Source organism: Mchenga conophoros, linkage group LG3 (assembly GCF_057382185.1).
Source record: "Mchenga conophoros isolate Kocher_MC1m ecotype Shallow Benthic linkage group LG3, M_conophoros_male_GT1.1, whole genome shotgun sequence".
In the NCBI taxonomy this organism is placed as follows: domain Eukaryota; kingdom Metazoa; phylum Chordata; class Actinopteri; order Cichliformes; family Cichlidae; genus Mchenga; species Mchenga conophoros.
Window position 1 is genome coordinate 28,214,655 of NC_140528.1, and position 19,165 is coordinate 28,233,819.

The following is a 19,165-nucleotide window of genomic DNA, read 5'->3' on the forward strand; positions in this document are numbered from 1 at the left end:
GAGCTGAGGGGACTGATAAGGAATGGGAAGGAGAGCTACAGGCAGAAGATGGAGAACCAGCTTCAACAAAACAACGTTGGTGAAGTCTGGAGAGGCCTCAGAACCATCTCGGGCCACAAACAGCAGAACTCTCTGCCTGGGAGGGATGTGACGTGGGCAAATGAACTGAATCATTTCTTCAACAGATTTGATTCAGCCATGAGGCAGTCTACAACATCGGCTGCAGGCTCACCCACCCCCACTGCTGCTGTTCCACCTCAGACACTTCACACCTCCTCTATTCACCCTGCTCACTCCCCCCCACCCCCAACTGCAGCATCCAATACACACTCAACACAAGGCTCCAGCCTGTCTCTCTCAACCACCCAGGTTAGGAGGGAACTGAGGAGGATTAATGGCAAGAAGGCAGCGGGCCCAGATGGCATCAGCTCGAGGGTCATCAGGTCCTGCGCGGACCAACTGTGTGGGGTGATGGAGCACCTCTTCAACCTGAGCCTGAGGTTGGGAAGAGTCCCACAGCTCTGGAAAACCTCCTGTGTTGTACCAGTGCCAAAGACTTCACGCCCCAAGGACCTCAACAGCTACAGGCCGGTGGCTCTGACATCCCACCTGATGAAGACCCTGGAGCGGTTGGTCCTGGCTCAGCTTCGGCGCCTAATAAGCTCATCACTGGACCCACTTCAGTTTGCCTACCAGCCTGGCATTGGAGCGGATGATGCCGTCATTCACCTCCTACATCGTTCCCTCGCTCACCTGGAGACCGCTGGAAGCACTGTGAGAATCATGTTCTTTGATTTCTCCAGTGCCTTCAACACCATTCTTCCCTTGGTTCTAAAGGACAAGCTGGTGAACTCTGGAGTGGACCATCACCTCACTACCTGGATTTTGGACTACCTCACCGACCGACCACAGTATGTGAGAACTCAGGGCTGTGTGTCGGACAGGGTCGTCTGCAGTACGGGGGCCCCACAGGGAACGGTTCTGGCTCCGTTCCTCTTCACCATCTACACTGCAGACTTCTCCCACAATTCCACCCAGTGCTTCCTGCAGAAGTTCTCTGATGACTCTGCAATAGTCGGCCTCATCACTGATGGGGACGACAAGGAGTACAGAGGTCTGACCCAAGACTTTGTGGACTGGTGCCAGCTGAACTACCTCCAGATCAACGCCAGTAAAACCAAGGAACTGGTGGTAGACTTCCGCAGGCACAAGCATTCTCCACTGCAACCACTGAAGATCCAAGGTATGGACATTGAGGCTGTGGACAGCTACAGGTACCTTGGTGTTCATCTGAACAATAGACTGGACTGGACTCATAACTCAGACGCCCTCTACAGGAAAGGGCAGAGCAGGCTGTACCTGCTGCGGAGACTCAGGTCGTTTGGAGTGGAGGGCCCACTCCTGAAGACCTTCTATGACTCTGTTGTGGCTTCTGCTATCTTTTATGGTGTGGTCTGCTGGGGCGGCAGCATCTCTGCTGGGGACAGGAAGAGACTGAACAGGGTGATCCGAAGGGCCAGCTCTGTTCTAGGATGCCCTCTGGACCCAGTGGAGGTGGTGAGTGACAGGAGAACGGCGGCTAAGCTGTCATCCCTGTTGGACAACGTCTCCCACCCCATGCAGCAGACTGTGACAGCACTGAGCAGCTCCTTCAGTGGGAGACTGCGGCACCCACGGTGTGGGACGGAGAGATTTCACAGGTCTTTCCTCCCCACTGCTGTCAGACTCCATAATAAAGACTTTAACTGATCAAGCACACACATCCATACATATGCAATAATGCTAAGTGCAATAATCCTTTCTGTCATCGTTGTATTTTTACTCAGTTGTATATAGTATTTGTATTTGTATTCTATTTTTATCTTATTGTATATTTATTTTTATTTTATTCTACTGTATATAGTATTTTATTTTATTCTATTCTGTACAGTTGTGTACTGTATTTATTCTTATTGTATTCTAATTTTTGCCTCATAACTTTTGCACTGTCCACTTCCTGCTGTGACAAAACAAATTTCCCACGTGTGGGACTAATAAAGGTTATCTTATCTTATCTTATCTTATTAAAAGATCATCATAGAGAGACAGAGTTTCTCATTTTCTCAGAGTTTCTCAGAGTTTCTATATTAAATGCCCGACCAGAGAGGAGAGGACATTAGACCACTGTTACAGCACGATCAGCGGGGTCTATCGCGCGGTGCCCCGCGCTTCACTCGGACTTTCTTACCACGCCATGATCCACCTGATCCCCGCATACAGAGAGAGGCTGAAGCTCTCCAAACCTGTCGTGAGGACGAAAAAACTGTGGAGCAACGAGGCTGTGGAGGAGCTTCGCACGTGTTTGGAGTATACAGACTGGGACACAATGAAGGCTGCTTCTAACAGCTTGGACGAGTTTACGGACACTGTCACCTCCTATATCCACTTCTGTGAGGACAGCATTGTGCCATCACGCACCAGGGTGAGTTATAACAATGACAAACCCCGGTTTACTCCTAAACTCAAAAAGCTGTGGCTGGAAAAGAGAAAGGCGTTCAGAAGCGGAGACAGGGACTGCTACAGAGAGGCCAAGTACAGGTTCACTAAAGAAGTGGACATTGCTAAACATCAGCACTCTGAGAAGATGCAGCAGCAGATCTCAGAGAATGACTCGGCCTCTGTGTGGAAAGGTTTTAGGAATATCACCAACTACAAGCCTAAAACCCCCCACTCCACTGACGACTTGCTCTTAGCCAACACCCTTAACGACTTCTACTGTCGTTTTGACGAGCCATCAGGCAGCCTTCACACCTCCAACGGCCCCAACAATAGAGACACTTTGGACACTCATCCCCCCACCTCTCCCCCCTCCATAGAGCCATCACCACCTTCAAACTGTTCACCTGCAACACCCCCCTCCTCACCCCACACAAAAGAGGATTTCACACCACCTCCTCCGACCACAACTCTTCATATTCATGAAGCAGATGTGAGGAAGCAGTTTAGGAGTCTGAATGCTCGAAAAGCTCCCGGCCCAGACGGTGTGTCTCCTGCCACCCTCAGACACTGTGCAAACGAGCTGGCCCCAGTGTTTTCTGGCATTTTCAACTCCTCACTGCAGGCCATGTGCCTGCCAGCTTCAAGTCCTCTACCATAATCCCTGTCCCCAAGAAACCTAGGATCACTGGACTAAATGACTACAGACCCGTGGCTCTGACATCTGTGGTCATGAAGTCATTTGAGCGCCTGGTTCTCTCCTATCTCAAGACCTTCACGGCCCCCCTCCTGGACCCCCTGCAGTTTGCATACAGAGCCAACAGGTCTGTAGATGACGCCATCAACATGGCCCTACACTTCATCCTGCAGCATCTGGACTCCCCAGGAACCTACGCCAGGATCCTGTTTGTGGACTTCAGCTCTGCCTTCAACACCATCCTTCCAGACCATCTCCGAGGCAAGCTTTCCCAGATGAATGTGCCTGATCCCATCTGCCGGTGGATCACTGACTTCCTGACGGACAGGAAGCAGCATGTGAAGCTGGGAAAGAATGTCTCGGACTCCCGGACCATCAGCACCGGCTCCCCTCAGGGCTGTGTTCTTTCTCCTCTGCTCTTCTCCCTGTACACCAACTGCTGCACCTCCACCCACCAGTCTGTCAAGCTAATCAAGTTTGCAGATGACACCACCGTTATTGGGCTCATCTCGGACGGGGATGAGTCTGCCTACAGGAGGGAGGTTGAACGTCTGGTGTCCTGGTGCAGCCACAACAACCTGGTGCTGAATGCCCAGAAGACAGTGGAGATTATTGTGGACTTCAGGAAGCACACAGCTCCACTCCCCCCCATCATCCTGACTGACACCCCCATCACCTCTGTGGACTCATTCCGCTTCCTGGGTACCACCATCACCCAGGACCTGAAGTGGGAGCCCACCATCACCTCCGTCATCAAGAAAGCCCAGCAGAGGATGTACTTCCTGAGGCAGCTGAAGAAATTCAACCTGCCAACACGGACGATGATGCAATTCTACACTGCAATCATCGAGTCCATCCTCACCTCCTCCATCACCGTGTGGTACGCTGGAGCCACTATCAGGGACAAACAGAGACTGCAGCGTGTTGTGCGCTCTGCTGAGAAGGTGATTGGCTGCAGACTCCCATCTCTGCAGGACCTGTACACCTCCAGGACACTGGGGCGTGCAGCTCGGATCTCAGCTGACCCTTCTCACCCTGGACACAGTCTGTTTGACCTGCTCCCCTCAGGCAGGAGGCTCCGGTCCATTCGCACCAGAACCTCTCGCCATAAGAACAGTTTCTTCCCCTCTGCTGTCGGACTCATGAACAATAACCGTATGACTGTCCCCACCACTAACACATGACCCTACACTGTGTTCACTGCATCATTCCATGTTTGGCACTGATCACCACCTGCACTCATGTATATATCATGTATATATCTGTCTACTTAGCACTTTTAATTCTTATTCTTAATTTTATTTTCATGTCTATTTAAGCGTAATTTATGACAGTATGTTTGCACTGAAGCACCGCAGCAATTTCCTAATGTTGTAAACCTGCTCAACATTTGGCAATAAAACCCTTTCTGATTCTGATTCTGATTCTCACAAATACAGATGGGCGGAGGTTTACAAATCTGCAATGGACTGTGTCTACAAATTGTAGAACAATGACAGAATAATTTCATTAATGTAAAATTATCAAGACGGGGAATATTTCATCATCTGCAGCGCATAATGTCATCAAAACATGCAAAGGATAAGGCTAAAATCCACTATCAGATGGCTGCAGTCTCCAGGTCCTCGGGCAGCAATGCATGAAAAACTGTCATCATTCTGCCACTCAGATCACTGCATGGCCTCAGGAACACTTCCACAAATCAATATCTGCACACAAAGTTCACCATGCCACCCACAAACGCAGGTTAAAGCTCCATTGTGCAGAAGAAGTCAAATGCGAATGCGAACTGGAAACGCTGCATTCTTTTCTGGGCAAAAGCTCATTTAAAACGACGAACAATGCTCTGTGCTCAGATGATTCGAAATCTGAAATTCTTTTTGGAAAACACAGACGCCGTATCCTCCACAACATCCCAAACATCCTGTCGAGCTGGGACTGTATAGCAGTATGATGGCATCACCTCACAAAACCACTGTATCATTTAAATTTCCCAGCAGCATCTCATTTACATCCTCAAAATCTCAGTACTACCATATATATGTTATACAGTACTGTGAAAAAAATCTTCACCCACTACCTTTTTGTGTGTTTGTTTGTTGGCCTCCAAATAAATAAACTTTCTTGGGAATTTTTAAAATGGGCTTGAGCAGTTTGTGTTGAGACTTTGGCAGCTTTTACATTCATTTCCAGTTCAGTTCGATCAGGCACTTTATGTTGACCTATGAACCATCCAAGCACAACAAGGACACCTGCCTCAAGGGATTATTGTTTCTACACATAACAGACAACTTAGCAAAGAACCAGTTTGAACTTTTATCCCATTGTCGATCCATCCAGGGGAGTTATTTTTTTCTCCTTATCTTTCCTCATGTGGTGCATTTTCCATTGTTATACCTCTCTGACCTGTCTTCCCCATGTGATGTTTTGTGTCATGTATGTATGGTCGGAAGGTAAGATGGCGCCGCCATTGCGTGCAATAGGTCGGCAGCCTTATGAAATTTCCCCTTGTGGGACTAATAAAGGTATATCAAATCAAATCAAATCAAATCTTTTACTCCCATTTCCTTCTTTGAATCTAAAACAAACGCCAACAACAGCGGGGCTTGAACTCATGGAAGCTTGCCTGAGAGAGTTCAGGTTGCATTTCCATTTGTGTTTGCATGTTTCAGTAAACCACTGTAGCTATGTCCCCCACTTTCCAGTTATTTATTTGTAACAAATGTTTGTAATCATGTATGATTTTTGTTCCACTTCTCACATGTCCACCACTTTGTGTTGGTCTTTCACGTGGAATTCCAATCAAATTGTTTCATGTTTGTGGCTGTAATGTGACAAAATGTGGGAAAGTTCAAGGGGGCCGAATACTTTTGAAAGCCACTGTATTGAGACTCGACTACACTGTGTTCGTGTTTTCCTCCGAAACAATAAGCTCCGTTGGAGCAGCCTTTCAACGCCTCTCTCTGTCTCTCAAAAAGTTGACCCAGACAACAAAGTAAAGCTATCGGAGCCGCGGACCTGTTTTATATACGCGCGGAATAGTTTTCTATACGAGATCACTGCAAAAAGTGTAGCCTTACCTAATGTCCACCTACTGTTACTCATTTATATTAAGATTTAAACATCCAGTTGGTGTTGGTGTGGAGAGTAGCCTTCAGTAATAGTAATAAAATACACAGAAATAGTTCATTCATGTAGTAGTAAAAAGAATGATAATGTATTAAGTAATCCAAAGTATTCAGAATATGTTACTCTCATTGAGTAACGTAACGGAATAAAATACATTTTGAGGCATGTATTCTGTAATCTGTAGTGGAATACACTTTAACCTTCCCAACACTGAGCAGTAACTCAGTAAATTGTTCAAACTTTTAACAGGAGCTGAATCTTTGGATATGTGTATATTTGTTCAGTTTGTTTAGGTGTCCCAGTCAGATCAGAGTATTTTTGAAGTTCTTAGATTTCCCACAGAAGTTGTATTCTTTTGTGTGACAGACATGATGAGACACACCACTTGCTTTAGCCCTACCAGTAAAGCTAATCATCTAGCAGATATTAGAAACACCAACACAACCTATGCAGCCTTTTAGGCACAACAATAACCACTTCACTCCTTTGGAGCTGACACGTCCGTCCAAGAAAGATGAGATATCACTAACAATTCAAATCCGTGGATGAAAGTATGAGACGATGAACTGTAGGGAAATAAAGTAAAGAGGACACACGGCGCCAGTTCAGCTGGGTAGAGCAGGCAACCCGTTTGCTGTAATGCTAATGCAGGGGCCTGAATGTACCCAAAGTATCAGGGAAAAAAGAGAAATGAAGCCATAACTGTACCTGCTTTGTCTCTGTGTGGCAGGGCGCACTTATCTGCAATAGGGCCAAATCATCCTCACTGTGCACCAATATACCAAAACCTCTATACAAATTAATAGGTCTGCACACATTGACTGTAACACGTCCTGGTACAGGCTGTCCATACGTGTACCTGTTTAAGAAAAATAAGTAAACATTATGAGTCATTTGCTCTCCAAACTCCAGAATTTACAACACATAATTTGTCCTGAAAGAACTTTTCCTTACTTTGCACACACTTTAGCTTCAATGTCTTCCTGCCCAATACTCACTTCTTCAGATATATTTACTGTCACATCAAATTTGGGTAAAACTGGGGGAAATATGAATGTCAGCATTTGCACTCCATTACAACAAAGAATTTAAGAATAAATAAGACTGACTTACCATATTTCTCCACTTTGAAGTTGTGAGATATTTTCTTCTCACCCACTGACACAATGATCTGGTACGGTCCCTCAGGGGCCTCAGCGTCCAAGGAGTAAGAAAGCTGCAGTATTCTGCTATTGGATGTTTCATTTAGCCACTGTCCAATCCTGTTACTGTGAGGATCCTGTTAAATCAAGTGACAGTGACAGCTACTACACAGGTGTAAGTACAGTACCAACTAGATTCTTTATTTTCCTTTTCAACAACATTAGAGCTAAAACGGGACAATATAAATTTAGGGGGACATAAAGATGTCCTGTCTTCATCTGTAGCCAGCTTTGTCCTCTTCTAGATGTGAAGCACTTGTTTATAAATGTTTAAAAACTAAGTGATATAAAGAAACCTAAGCTGTAATGACAGGGAAGCTGTGGCTGTGTTTGTGGAGTAATTAAATCAAAATTATTAATTTGATTTAATCACTGTCATTTTATTTTCACATGTGGGGCATCAAGTGACAGAACAGACCCCTGCACGGTGTGTATTACATACATGCAACCCACTTTGTCCAGTTTTTAAAGCTTGCACTGTCAGTAACTTGGAGTAATACTGCAGAAGCAGTGTGTATGCAAGCAGTGAGCAGGGAACCTTCAAGTCTGTCTGACTGCATGTGTTCAGTGTTGTGTTGATGCATTTGCAAGAGAAGGAAAAGCCTTTTCTAGAGGCGCCCTCTTACCTGAAGTTCAATGACATCATACTGAAAGAAAAAGGAAGAAAGACAGGTGGAGTTAAGAAACTGTTGTGTAAATCACTGCATCCAAATTGCAAACAGCATTATTAATAATACTGTTCAAAAACTCACCAGCTGATTGGCAGGTCGCATTTTATTATCCATCGCAACGACTCTGAAATTCACTTTGAGAAGAATTGAGAGGTTACCTCTGTTTCTCTCTTTGTACTTTAAAACAAAGTCACTGCAACTTATCAAACATGGATCTGATTGGTTACCCTGCACAGCAAGCCTAGACAGATCTCAGATAATGGACTGACATGTATGAGACATATGTATAGAATTTATTGAAATTGAACTGATATTGCTAATTTATATTTTAGTTAATGACACATTTAATTTATTATTTATTTATGTATTTAATACATTTGGGCACCCGAGGCCCTCCATATTCTTCCCTCACGATTTTTTTGTACTTTGAATTCCAAAGCCATGTTTAAACATATTTATTTTATTGTGAAGTTTTAAAAATTAAAACCGTTAAACTTTCACATAAAAAGAATTTGACTCTGAAATAAACTAAGAGGCATTACTCAGACATGATTCATTTTGTGCTATCTGTCCCCGATTACAAAGTTAAGCTGAAAACGCACCGGAAACGTGCTCGTCATCTCCGAGCATGAAGTAAGGAGAGCCTTCAAGAGAGTGAACACCAGGAAAGCAGCAGGACCAGACGGCATCCCTGGTCGTATCCTAAGAGACTGCGCATACCAGCTAGCTCCTGTGTTCACTGAGATATTCAACATCTCTTTATCTCAGTCGGTGATCCCCACATGCTTCAAAGAGTCCATCATTGTTCCTGTCCCGAAGAAACCCCACCCTGCTTCTCTCAATGACTATCGCCCTGTAGCCCTCACCTCAGTAGTGATGAAGTGCTTTGAACGCCTGGTCAGAGACTTCATCATTTCTTCACTACCAGACACACTGGACCCACTACAGTTCGCTTACCGTCCAAATCGTTCCACAGACGATGCCATCTCTCATCTCCTCCACACATCACTCACTCACTTGGACACTAGAAGGGGGAATTATGTTAAAATGCTCTTCATAGACTACAGCTCTGCATTTAACACCATAATTCCCTCCACACTCACCACCAAGCTAGAGCATCTGGGACTCAGCTCATCTATGTGTCAGTGGATCTCCAACTTCCTAACTGGCAGACCACAGGCAGTAAGGATGGGCGGACATGTCTCAGCCTCCACCACTCTCAGCACTGGAGCCCCCCAGGGGTGTGTTCTGAGCCCCCTGCTGTACTCTTTGTACACATATGACTGTGTGGCCACTACCAGCTCCACCACCATCATCAAGTTTGCTGACGACACCGTCGTGGTGGGCCTGATCTCTGATAACAACGAGACGGCCTACCTGAAGGAGATTAGGAATCTGGAGAACTGGTGCCAGAGGAACAACCTCCTTCTAAACGTCAGTAAGACAAAGGAGCTGATAGTGGACTTCAGCACTAAGCAGGAGAGGAACTACCAGACCCCCGTCATCAACGAGTGCCCAGTGGAGAGAGTGGACAGCTTCAAATACCTCGGAGTTCACATCACGCAGGACCTGTCATGGTCCTGTCACATCAACACCGTGGTGAAAAGGCCCGACAGCGTCTCTACCACCTCAGACGCTTGAGAGACTTCCAACTGCCCTCCAAGGTGCTCAGGAACTTTTACTCGTGCACCATAGAGAGCATCCTGGCGGGAAACATCTTAACCTGGTTCGGGAACAGCACCATGCAGGACAGACGAGCTCTACAGAGGGTTGTGCGGTCAGCTGAGCGCACCATCCGCTCCGAGCTCCCTGACCTGCACTCAATCTACAGCAGGCGGTGCTGGACCAAGGCCAGGAAGATCGTGAAGGACCTCAGCCATCCCAACAACAGACTGTTCTCTCTGCTGAGGTCAGGAAAGCGATTCCGCTCCCTGAAGACCAACACAGAGAGACTGAGGAGGAGCTTCTTCCCGCAGGCGATACGGTCTCTCAATCACACCACCACACAGTACTGACCCACACATACAGTTCTTACACACACACTGGACTTTCTGGACATTGTTTTCACTTCATCACTTAAATCACGCTGCTGTTATTGTGTACATATTTATTTATACTTCTTGTGTATTTTGTTCATACATTCTTATATAGTTCTATATTGTGTATTGTGTATTTTGTTATACAGTTATTTTATTTTCAATTTAATTTATATATTTTATCTTATTCTTTCCCAGTGTGTTGTACAGTTATTTTATTTTCAACTTTAATTTATATATTTATCTTTATCTTATTCTTCCCAGTTAAATTTACCCTTCATTCTAATTTGTGTTGTACAGTTATTTCATTTTTAACCTTAATTTATATTTTATTCCTTCCTAGTTAAATTTACCCTTTTTAATTTTTCATATTTATTTCCTATCGTATTCATAGCCTTTTCCTTTTTTGTTTTCTTTAGGTCACGAGCAGTTGTCCAAGCATTTCACTACATATCGTACTGTGTATGACTGTGTACGTGACAAATAAAATTTGAATTTGAATTTGAATTTGAATTACTGTCTAATTCTCCATCACAGCAGCAGGTCTCAAAATGGAAAATATAATATGGCCTTTGCCCTTTGGGGGAAGTTGTGCACTCTGAGTATTCTGCATGTTTTATTTCTCATCACTGTGAAATAACTGCATACCATTCGTTGTCAGTAGCTGTCTTTTGCAATGTGAAGTTCGTCATTAGTGTGAGCTCAAATATGAAACTTGTGGGATTTTTTTTCCTTTTGTTGTTTTTTAAAATACCATATTTTTCGGACCATAAGGCGCACTGACGATGAACGTGTCTGAAACGGGTCTGTTTTTATACATAAGGCGTACTGGAATATAGGCCGCATTAACCCTTTAAGACCTACCATAGAACCAAGCACACCAGAGCTTATATTATATTTTTACATGTTGTAGAGCCATTTTTGGGAGCATTTCAAGTTGCTATACATCAATACAACCATTATAGCCCAAATTATTAATAATATGTCTGCATTAAGTGCATAGTAATTACATAAATTGCAAAAAAGTGCAATAAACTACAAAAAAATTGAAAATCTAGTCAAAATGCCGATATTTTGTCCCAGTCCAGCCCTGCTGAATTTGAAGTTATTTTTAACTTTTTGTATGATACCTGATTTATATTGAATAAGGCTGAAGTAAACTAAAGTCTAAAATACTTTTGTAATTCAATTGTAATTTTTAATGATTTAAAAGCATGTAGAATAGCATAGACCCTAAAAAATTATTCAGGGGCTTAGTAAATATCATTATAATTCTAAGTTAGATGACTTAAATTAAATGACTTAATGACTTAACTTAAATTAAATCTTTGAAAATCACAAAAGTGTTATCTTGAGTTGAAAATACTGAAAAGAATGCTTAAATTTTCAACACCAGTTTTTGAGTTGAACTGAGCTCTTTTGTTCAAGTTTATTTAAAAGAAAAAATTCTGTATTTGAAACACAGGGTTCATTATTTAAATCTACTCAATATATCTCATAGAAAGTACTCATAATAACTGAGACACTGGTATTCATACTTATCATTGTCTTTAACTTTAATTATTAATGGTTCAAAATCAATATAATTTTGTCCCCCAATACTAACTTAAAACTTTGAGTAAGACTAATGACCTTTGGCATGTACCGCGCGCGAGGAGCATGGCCTCATGGGAGATTTTCTGCACGTTGAACGAGACAGACACACATCCACTGCAGACTTGGTAACGTTTTCAGGTAAGTGACCAATTCTTACATTAGCTGTCTTTATCCACACCGTTCTTTTATAACATGTTCTGAAGAAAGCGTTTGTCATGGTGGCTCACTTGGTGGCGTGTTTGTGCACGTTAATTTAAGTTTTCAACCCGTCTTCCAGTCAAGGCGGCGGGAAATCGCGCCCTTTTATCCTTTTACGTTCTGAGTCGCTATCTGCGTTCCGGGTAATTTGACCGGAATGTCCCGGTACCAGCGACCTCACCGTTTAATCGGGGGCATTTTAGGAACCACGTGAAAGCAGGTGTGCTCAGACATTTCTAGAAAATGGCCCTGTTGAGTCGCGGTGCGGGAGCTGCGGTAGTCACGCGGCCTGACTCACTCTGTCAGGTTGTTCAGGAGGAGATGAACAGACGTCATCAATGGCTTTGGTAACTAAGAAGACCTGCCCGCGGAACAGTTCATAGCAGCAACCATGCTGCTTAGCTTTCTTGTTCTATGTGGGGTCTTTCAGAGCATATAAGACGCTGCTTTCAGCTTTGTCCCGAACAGGGCCAGTTTTTGAGAGAACGCTGAGAGGACCGCCCGGGTCAGCAGATTACCTCATCCAGGGCCGGTCCAAAGTACTATGGGGCCTTAAGTAAATTTAGACTGGGGGCCCTACTTCCTTTCAGATCCCAGAAAATAATGAAAAAAAAAAAAGCTTTGGTCCTTTTGGTCAAGCCAAAAGTGCCATCATTTCCAGTATAGTTAGTATATAGTTAGTTAGTATAGTTCCAGAAACACTCAGTTTATTTAAATCCAGGTTGAAGACTCGCCTATTCTCATCTGCATTTGAATAAAGCACCAAATCCACACTTTTAAGCTTAAATTTCAAAACTTACACTAACTACTGATTTTATCTACCGTTCTGATTTTATATACTGTTTTGTTTGTTTGTTTGCTTGCTTTAATCAATTTTAAATCATGCTTTTTATTTGTTTTTGTTTCTAATGTCTCTGTAAAGCACTTTGAATCACCTTGTTGTTGAATTGTGCTATACAAATAAACTTGCCTTGCCTAGTTACTCCCAATTTACATAAATAAATGTTTATTTCAATCCAAGCTAAACTTTCTTATAAGAGATTGATGTTATGGCAGATTACTCAGTGACATGTTTTGTAATGATAAAGTTTTGATTTGTATTTTTTCAGCACCATCTTCACCACCAGGAAAAAAATCTGCATCAACTACAAAGTAAAGCAGGTAATTTTACTCAGAGGACTTGATGTGTTAAATTTGTTGATGTGATGAATATGATATTGTTTTATACAAGCTGAGTAGTGGATGGTGATACCACCTAAATATTTATACTGGTTTTGTGGTGGGTTATTTGCCAAATCTAAATTTTGAGAATTTTTCAGTTCAGTAAATATATTGATGAGTTCATGGTCTGTCATCCAGTGTCACCATGAGTATAGGCGCAGCCCTTTAAGTGGGTATTCCCCTTGTGCGCGCAGCACTGAAGTATTTTAGTCCACGCCCACCTGCTGTGTGGGCCTCACCCTGGTCTAGTATAAGTTACGGTGAGACCAGGAAATCGGCTCTACCGTTTTTCTTCAGCCAGCCAGAAGATGTCCAGCGAGACGATCCGTCTGTGTCCATCCTGCCAGACCGGCTACATCATGTCGTATGACCGACATGCCGTCTGCGTGGGCTGCCTCGGTCCTCACCATGCGGACCTCGCCCTCACACCTTAATCCTATTGCCGCCCCTGTTAGATCCTCCCGCCAGAGGAAAAGCAGCGGAGGTCAGCCTTTTTCAAGGCTGATGCTGAGGAGGCGTTCCCGCTAAGAGAGGTACTCGCTGGAAGAAGCCATCGAGTTCTTCGATGGTGGGCCGGAATTGGATGATTCCACCCACCGTGAGGAAAACAGCAGTGGTGGCAGCTCCACTGCCTCCCAGCTGGGCAGCCTGGTGACAGAAGGGTGGATGAGCCGACGCTCATCCACCACTGGCCTTCACATGTCGGCAAGGACGCCGCTCCCAGTTGTTGGTGCGCTGCTCCTGGATCTGCCTGGCATCATCCAGGAGGCAGCTGGTGAGAAGGGACTTCCCGTCCCTCAGCCGGCTCCACCCCCATCTGATGATCTGGCGGGAAGGTATGGCTCCGCTCACTCTCGTTGCCCAGATCCCATCTGGCCTCAATTCCCAGGGATGATGACCAACCTCTCTGAGGCAGCAGCAGAGCCAGCGAAGATTAGAGCACCGGTCTCTACCTAGGGCTTCACAGAGGGCTTCACAGACCGGAGTTTTCCGCCTGTTCCCCCTCTGGAGCCAAGCCTCGCTTCAGTTTTCGGCACCAAAATGACCAAGGTCGTTGGACAGCGACCGGCCCATCCCGCCAAACTTGACCAGCTGATCGCAAGGTTCACTGATCAAGCAACATCAATGCACTGTTCAGTCAGCTGCAGTGACTAACAACACTGCCTTGCTAGCATTTGTCATCTCCAGGAAGGTGGAGGAAGCAGAGCTGCCAGAGGAGCTGAAAGGCTTTCTCTGTAAAGCCGCTGACGCGATTCTGAATATGTGCGCCACTTCAGAGGTGTGTTCCTCTCGCATCGCTGCCAGGCAGACGATGGTTCAGAGGGCAACCTGGCTCCGCCTCTTCCCTCTAAGATTATACAATCTCACAGGGAAATAGTGCAAGCACTTCATAACATAAAATTTAGAAGCTTAGTGGAAGATAATACTTTATGTTAAGGGTTTAGTCTGCATACTGAACAAATCCACTTATATGGATTTATGTCTGGATGCGTAAATTAATCTTTTGCATTTTAGAAAATAAAGTCCAGGTTGCAAAAAATGGTAGATTTTTTTTTTTTTTTTGATTGAATCAGAATTTTGGCCTTCAGATTTTTTGTCCTCTCCCATCCAGGTCAGTGCAGCGTTTCATAGGATCACGACCCTGAACCTTGAACCAAAGTTCATGTCATCGTTGGACTTGTATTCATCCAAACTCCTGTCCTTGTTTCAAGCCAAGAAAGGTGCTGCTGGACAACGCCACAGGGCACAGTTAAACCTTCTGCTTCAGGTAAGGAAGATTGCATTTTCTAACCACAAAAATGTTCCAACACAGCATTGAAGAGGCCCTTCCACTAAAAACGGCTTTTCTTAGGTTTCTGTTCAATATTTTAGCTCCATAGGTGTTCTTACCTTGATGGTGGGTGTGAAAACAGGTCAACAACAGAAAAAAAATAGTTATGTTTAAGCTAGAAATGGTAAGTCATGTTTTAAATGTGCAAATTTTGCCTCAGTTGAGACTTCCTGTTTTACAGAGTGGAAATTCCATCGAGAAGTCATCATCAGATGTTTCATTGACCATCTGGGAGAGGATCCAAGTGCCTTAATCAAAACCTTTGAGGTTGGTGCAATAAATCTGTTTTAGGAATATTAGTAGTTTATTTTAGCTTGTGAGATCATAGAAAAGTTTTAAGATACTGTTCTAAAGAAAAAAAGCAAACACTTCAAAGCATACAAAAGAATAGCATTTGCTCAAAGATTTTGGAGCAGTGTCCACATATTATGAGTACCGGTGATGTCATACAAATGAAACTTTTTGTTTCAATGTTTGGAAATATGTGAGCTTAAAACAGTTGTTTCTCTTTTTAAAGGACGGTGCTGATGCTGTCTTCGTTGAAGAGGCTTTGGCTGAGGAGGTGATGAAGATTTACCTGCTGCAGAATCAAGACAGGTCAGGCGAACCTACTGATGTGGGTATTGTTATTGAAGGCGTTACTGTTCTGGGCAAACTTGGGAATCTGAGCAAAGCCTGTTGCTATCTTTTGGGACTGTGCTATGCTCTGGATCTGAAATACCCCAAGAATTTCAAATGCACATTTGAAGCATTTCGAAAAGTGTTCATGGAGCTGGATCCAGGAAACCTTTCTGTCAAGGTTCAAAGACTGAAAAATGACCTCTGTTCATTGTAGACAAAATTTCACAGGGCTGTTCTTAAAGTGTTAGACTTGTTAAGTGACATGTAATGCTCACCAAAAGGTTCAGTTGCGACATGACATTGTTTTGACATTCCTGTTCATGAATAATGTTTGTACCATAAACTGTGTTTTTGTATTAACTTTCCAGATTCACATTAAGATGTAAATGGGAGAGTATCATTATGGATGTTTTTTGGTCACTCTTTAGTTATAATCTTCCCAATTTTTTGGAATCAAAATAAGATGTTCAAAAACTATGTCACAGTGCAAATGTTTTTTTTTTTTTTTCAGGATTTATATTTTTTTGGGATCTTAATTTTATTTTTGTCATTTGACCTTTTCTGAAAAGGTAAAGCACTGCGTTCACTTGAGCCACTTTTATTCTTTGTATGGCAGGTACATTTTTCTTGTTGTTAGCATCAATATGCCAGTTTTACAGAGTTTTATCAAGCATGCCAATTTGGATGCAATTTTATTATATAAGGCTGTTGTGACTGAAATTTTATCCAAGTTTTATCCACTGAATGTAGAACAGATTTCAGCTCACTGTGTTCAGAGAAGGAATCTGCTAAATGTGTGATTCACAAAAAAGCTGTTTAAAATAAATCATTGTGAACAATGTTGAATTGACGTGGTTCTTTTTTCCTCTGTGTGTGTGTGTGTGTGTGTGTGTGTGTGTGTGTATAAATAAAATAAACACTTAATTGTAATTAACGTTTTTGCTTAAGTTAACTTAAAAATATTAAGTAAATTGAACCATTATTTAAAAACAAATAATTGTAATGGTCTAGGTTAAATGTGCCAAGCATTTCAGCATTTCCTAATTAAAATTTTATGTAGTTTGAACTTTTGGTTACTGTTGTTTTAACTTACATTTTCAATTGTATTTACTCAATTTTGTATGTTACTGTAACATCTTTAATTGTTCATAACAACTTATTCCATTTTAGTTGGATTTACTCAATTAATAAGCTGTATTTAAGAGATGTGATTGTTGTTGCATTTACTCATTATTTTTGAGTGTAAAAGTGTTGCACCAAAATATTTAAGTAATTATCAGTTTTAGTTCTTAGAGTGTATGTAGGCAAGTACATTTCTCCTTTTTTATCAAGAAGCAAAGACAAAAAGGAAAAAAAATCTGAATCATTCGTCCCCACCAATGCCAAAACGAAATCTACGCCCTTCCCTAGAGGGTAATTTTCAGTGCATTTCTCTCTCATGAATAGGCCTATAGTGTGGAGAAATTAAGCACACTGCTTTAAGCGCCTTATAATTTTTGTTATGTAACTTTGCACTGTCCACTTTCTGCTGTAACAAAACCAATTTCCGACGTGTGGGACTAATAAACGTGATCTTATCTTATAATAATGACTAACCTGGTATTGTGGATGGATTATCTCAGTTGTTCTCCTGACTGAAGTTTGGTCCATTTAATGCATTTTTCCATGCGATTGCATTTGTCAAAAACCATCGGAAACTTTTATTGAGTGGAAAAAAGTTAGCGTTCATCCTCCAGCTTCACTGTGTTTATGTTACGCTAACATAGCTGTGTCGCTAGCGATCACGTAGCACAACATTGTATACCAGGTAGTCCAACTTCAGTAATGTTGGAAGTGATAGCAGAGCTTTACATTTTATTTTTATCCAGAAATCTCTCAGTCACAACATGCTATATCATGCTTAGGTAGCTAGCAAAACCAGCGAGCTAACTTCCTGCTAACTTCTAACTCTGTTACATTTAATAAATTCTGTTTGCATGGATGCCTGGATGTTAAACTTAATTGTTACACCTGGTAAAGCAGCAAGGCTGATCATTTTATTACAGATGAAAGAATTTAGACAGTTTTTAACTCTCAGTGATGCTGCAGTGTTCGTTTGACTTTAGGACCTGAAGCAGACGGCGTTTAGGATCCAGATTAGACCGAGTCCGCGAGGCTTCTGACTCTTCTAGCTGTAATGCTCCGACAATCCATCAAGCGGTGCGGCTTCGTACCTTACCAAAGGCGTACTAAAACATTTTTTCACACATTTTTGAGCACTGTGTACCACATAAAATCTGTTTGTGGTCAGTAAACACAACCAGAATTCATACATAAGGCACACTATTGATTTTTGAGAAAAAGAAAGGATTTTAAGTGTGCCTTGTAATCCGGAAAATACGGTAGTTATGTTCAAAGATGGAGTCAGATTTCAAAGCGCGAACAAACATCTCGGTCGATCGACCGTATTGATATCTTGAAAAAATTTTGCTATTTGAAGCAAACATTTCACATCAATCACTGTATGTGTGTCCAAATTTTGGACAATAAAACTTGTTACACAAATTGGAGATGGTGGAGCAGCTTGCTCATGATGTTGGAATTTGAATGAACTACATGTCTTATATAACATAACAGCACATTGTTACCTTTTTGTCCAGGGAGGTAGATGGGTTTGTCTGTTTGGATGAATGTGACGGGATCAGACGCTCGGATCATCACTTTTCTGACTTGTTTGGAGTAAAATGTGTCTCCTCGTACCTCCACCTGAAAATTTTGCACCTCCTTTTGTACCAAAGGAGCCTGAGACAGTGGGATATTTAGATAGTCATTAAAGCCTATAATGCTTACGATAACAACTAACACACACTTTGTGTGTGAAAGTGCTGGTTGCCAACCTCAAACTGAACACAGGTTTGAAAGGCCTCATTTGACGTATGCGTGAATAAGGTTGTGTTCTTCTCTCGGGACATCAAAGTGACAGTCATGACCAGAGTCCCACTGGGCTGTCGGAGAGTTGCACAGAATTTGGCCTCAGCTCCAGCTTCAATAACAGCAGGAATGGCCACCAGGTACTGGCTGCATACAGCATCACACATACAGCAGTTACTGCAGTGAACAACTCACACAGACAAAAACACGCTGAAGACAAACTCACGGTTCAGCCACCGCTTGATCCACATGCATCCAGCTCAGGAGGACACACAGAGTGCAGCTCAGGATCCAGAGACGGTCCATGACTGGTTGTGATAATCCTCAGTGTCAGCTTCGGCTAAATATCGGCTGATCGTCCCCACCCACATAACAGCCACGTGTTTGAAACGCACTCATGTACTCTGATCTCCACAAAGTCAATCACTTACACATTTACAAAATCCCAATCCTGCTTTCAGCACTGAACACTAAACTATAGACAACAGTAAAGTTTGTCATTCAGTGTAAAACATTACAGTAACATACAGTGCTCCGAGGTGATGTTTCTAAATCAGCTCAGAGTTTAATTCGGCTGT

At 42.9% G+C, this 19,165-nt stretch overlaps 2 protein-coding genes across 2 annotated transcripts in view; one reads left to right on the forward strand and one right to left on the reverse strand.

The window, feature by feature from the left end:
* LOC146577978 (alpha-2-macroglobulin-like) overlaps positions 1–18,911 on the reverse strand; it is a 69,715-nt gene extending 50,804 nt beyond the window's left edge. Inside the window, exons 1-8 of the mRNA XM_085256123.1 lie at positions 18,814–18,911; positions 18,554–18,734; positions 18,305–18,458; positions 8,256–8,308; positions 8,130–8,150; positions 7,415–7,580; positions 7,256–7,340; positions 7,010–7,160 (exon numbers count right to left, since the gene is read on the reverse strand). Of these exons, the coding sequence (XP_085112249.1) occupies positions 7,010–7,160; positions 7,256–7,340; positions 7,415–7,580; positions 8,130–8,150; positions 8,256–8,308; positions 18,305–18,458; positions 18,554–18,734; positions 18,814–18,893 (891 nt within the window). The 5' untranslated portion in view covers positions 18,894–18,911. The remainder of the gene's footprint in view (positions 1–7,009; positions 7,161–7,255; positions 7,341–7,414; positions 7,581–8,129; positions 8,151–8,255; positions 8,309–18,304; positions 18,459–18,553; positions 18,735–18,813) is intronic.
* LOC146577979 (uncharacterized) lies at positions 11,907–15,972 on the forward strand. Its single transcript, XM_085256125.1, has 5 exons — positions 11,907–11,944; positions 13,114–13,165; positions 14,838–14,993; positions 15,222–15,323; positions 15,574–15,972. Exons 3-5 carry the CDS (start codon positions 14,889–14,891, stop codon positions 15,889–15,891), a joined length of 525 nt encoding a protein of 174 aa, XP_085112251.1. The 5' UTR covers positions 11,907–11,944; positions 13,114–13,165; positions 14,838–14,888; the 3' UTR covers positions 15,892–15,972.
* Positions 18,912–19,165: the final 254 nt, after the last annotated feature.

Excerpts from the sequence above, each read along its gene's own strand:
- LOC146577979 (XM_085256125.1), top strand. The coding sequence starts at position 14,889 with ATGTCATCGTTGGACTTGTATTCATCCAAACTCCTGTCCTTGTTTCAA. Across the intron at positions 14,994-15,221 it reads AGTTAAACCTTCTGCTTCAG|ACTTCCTGTTTTACAGAGTG; the intron begins GTAAGGAAGATT and ends GCCTCAGTTGAG. Across the intron at positions 15,324-15,573 it reads CCTTAATCAAAACCTTTGAG|GACGGTGCTGATGCTGTCTT; the intron begins GTTGGTGCAATA and ends CTCTTTTTAAAG.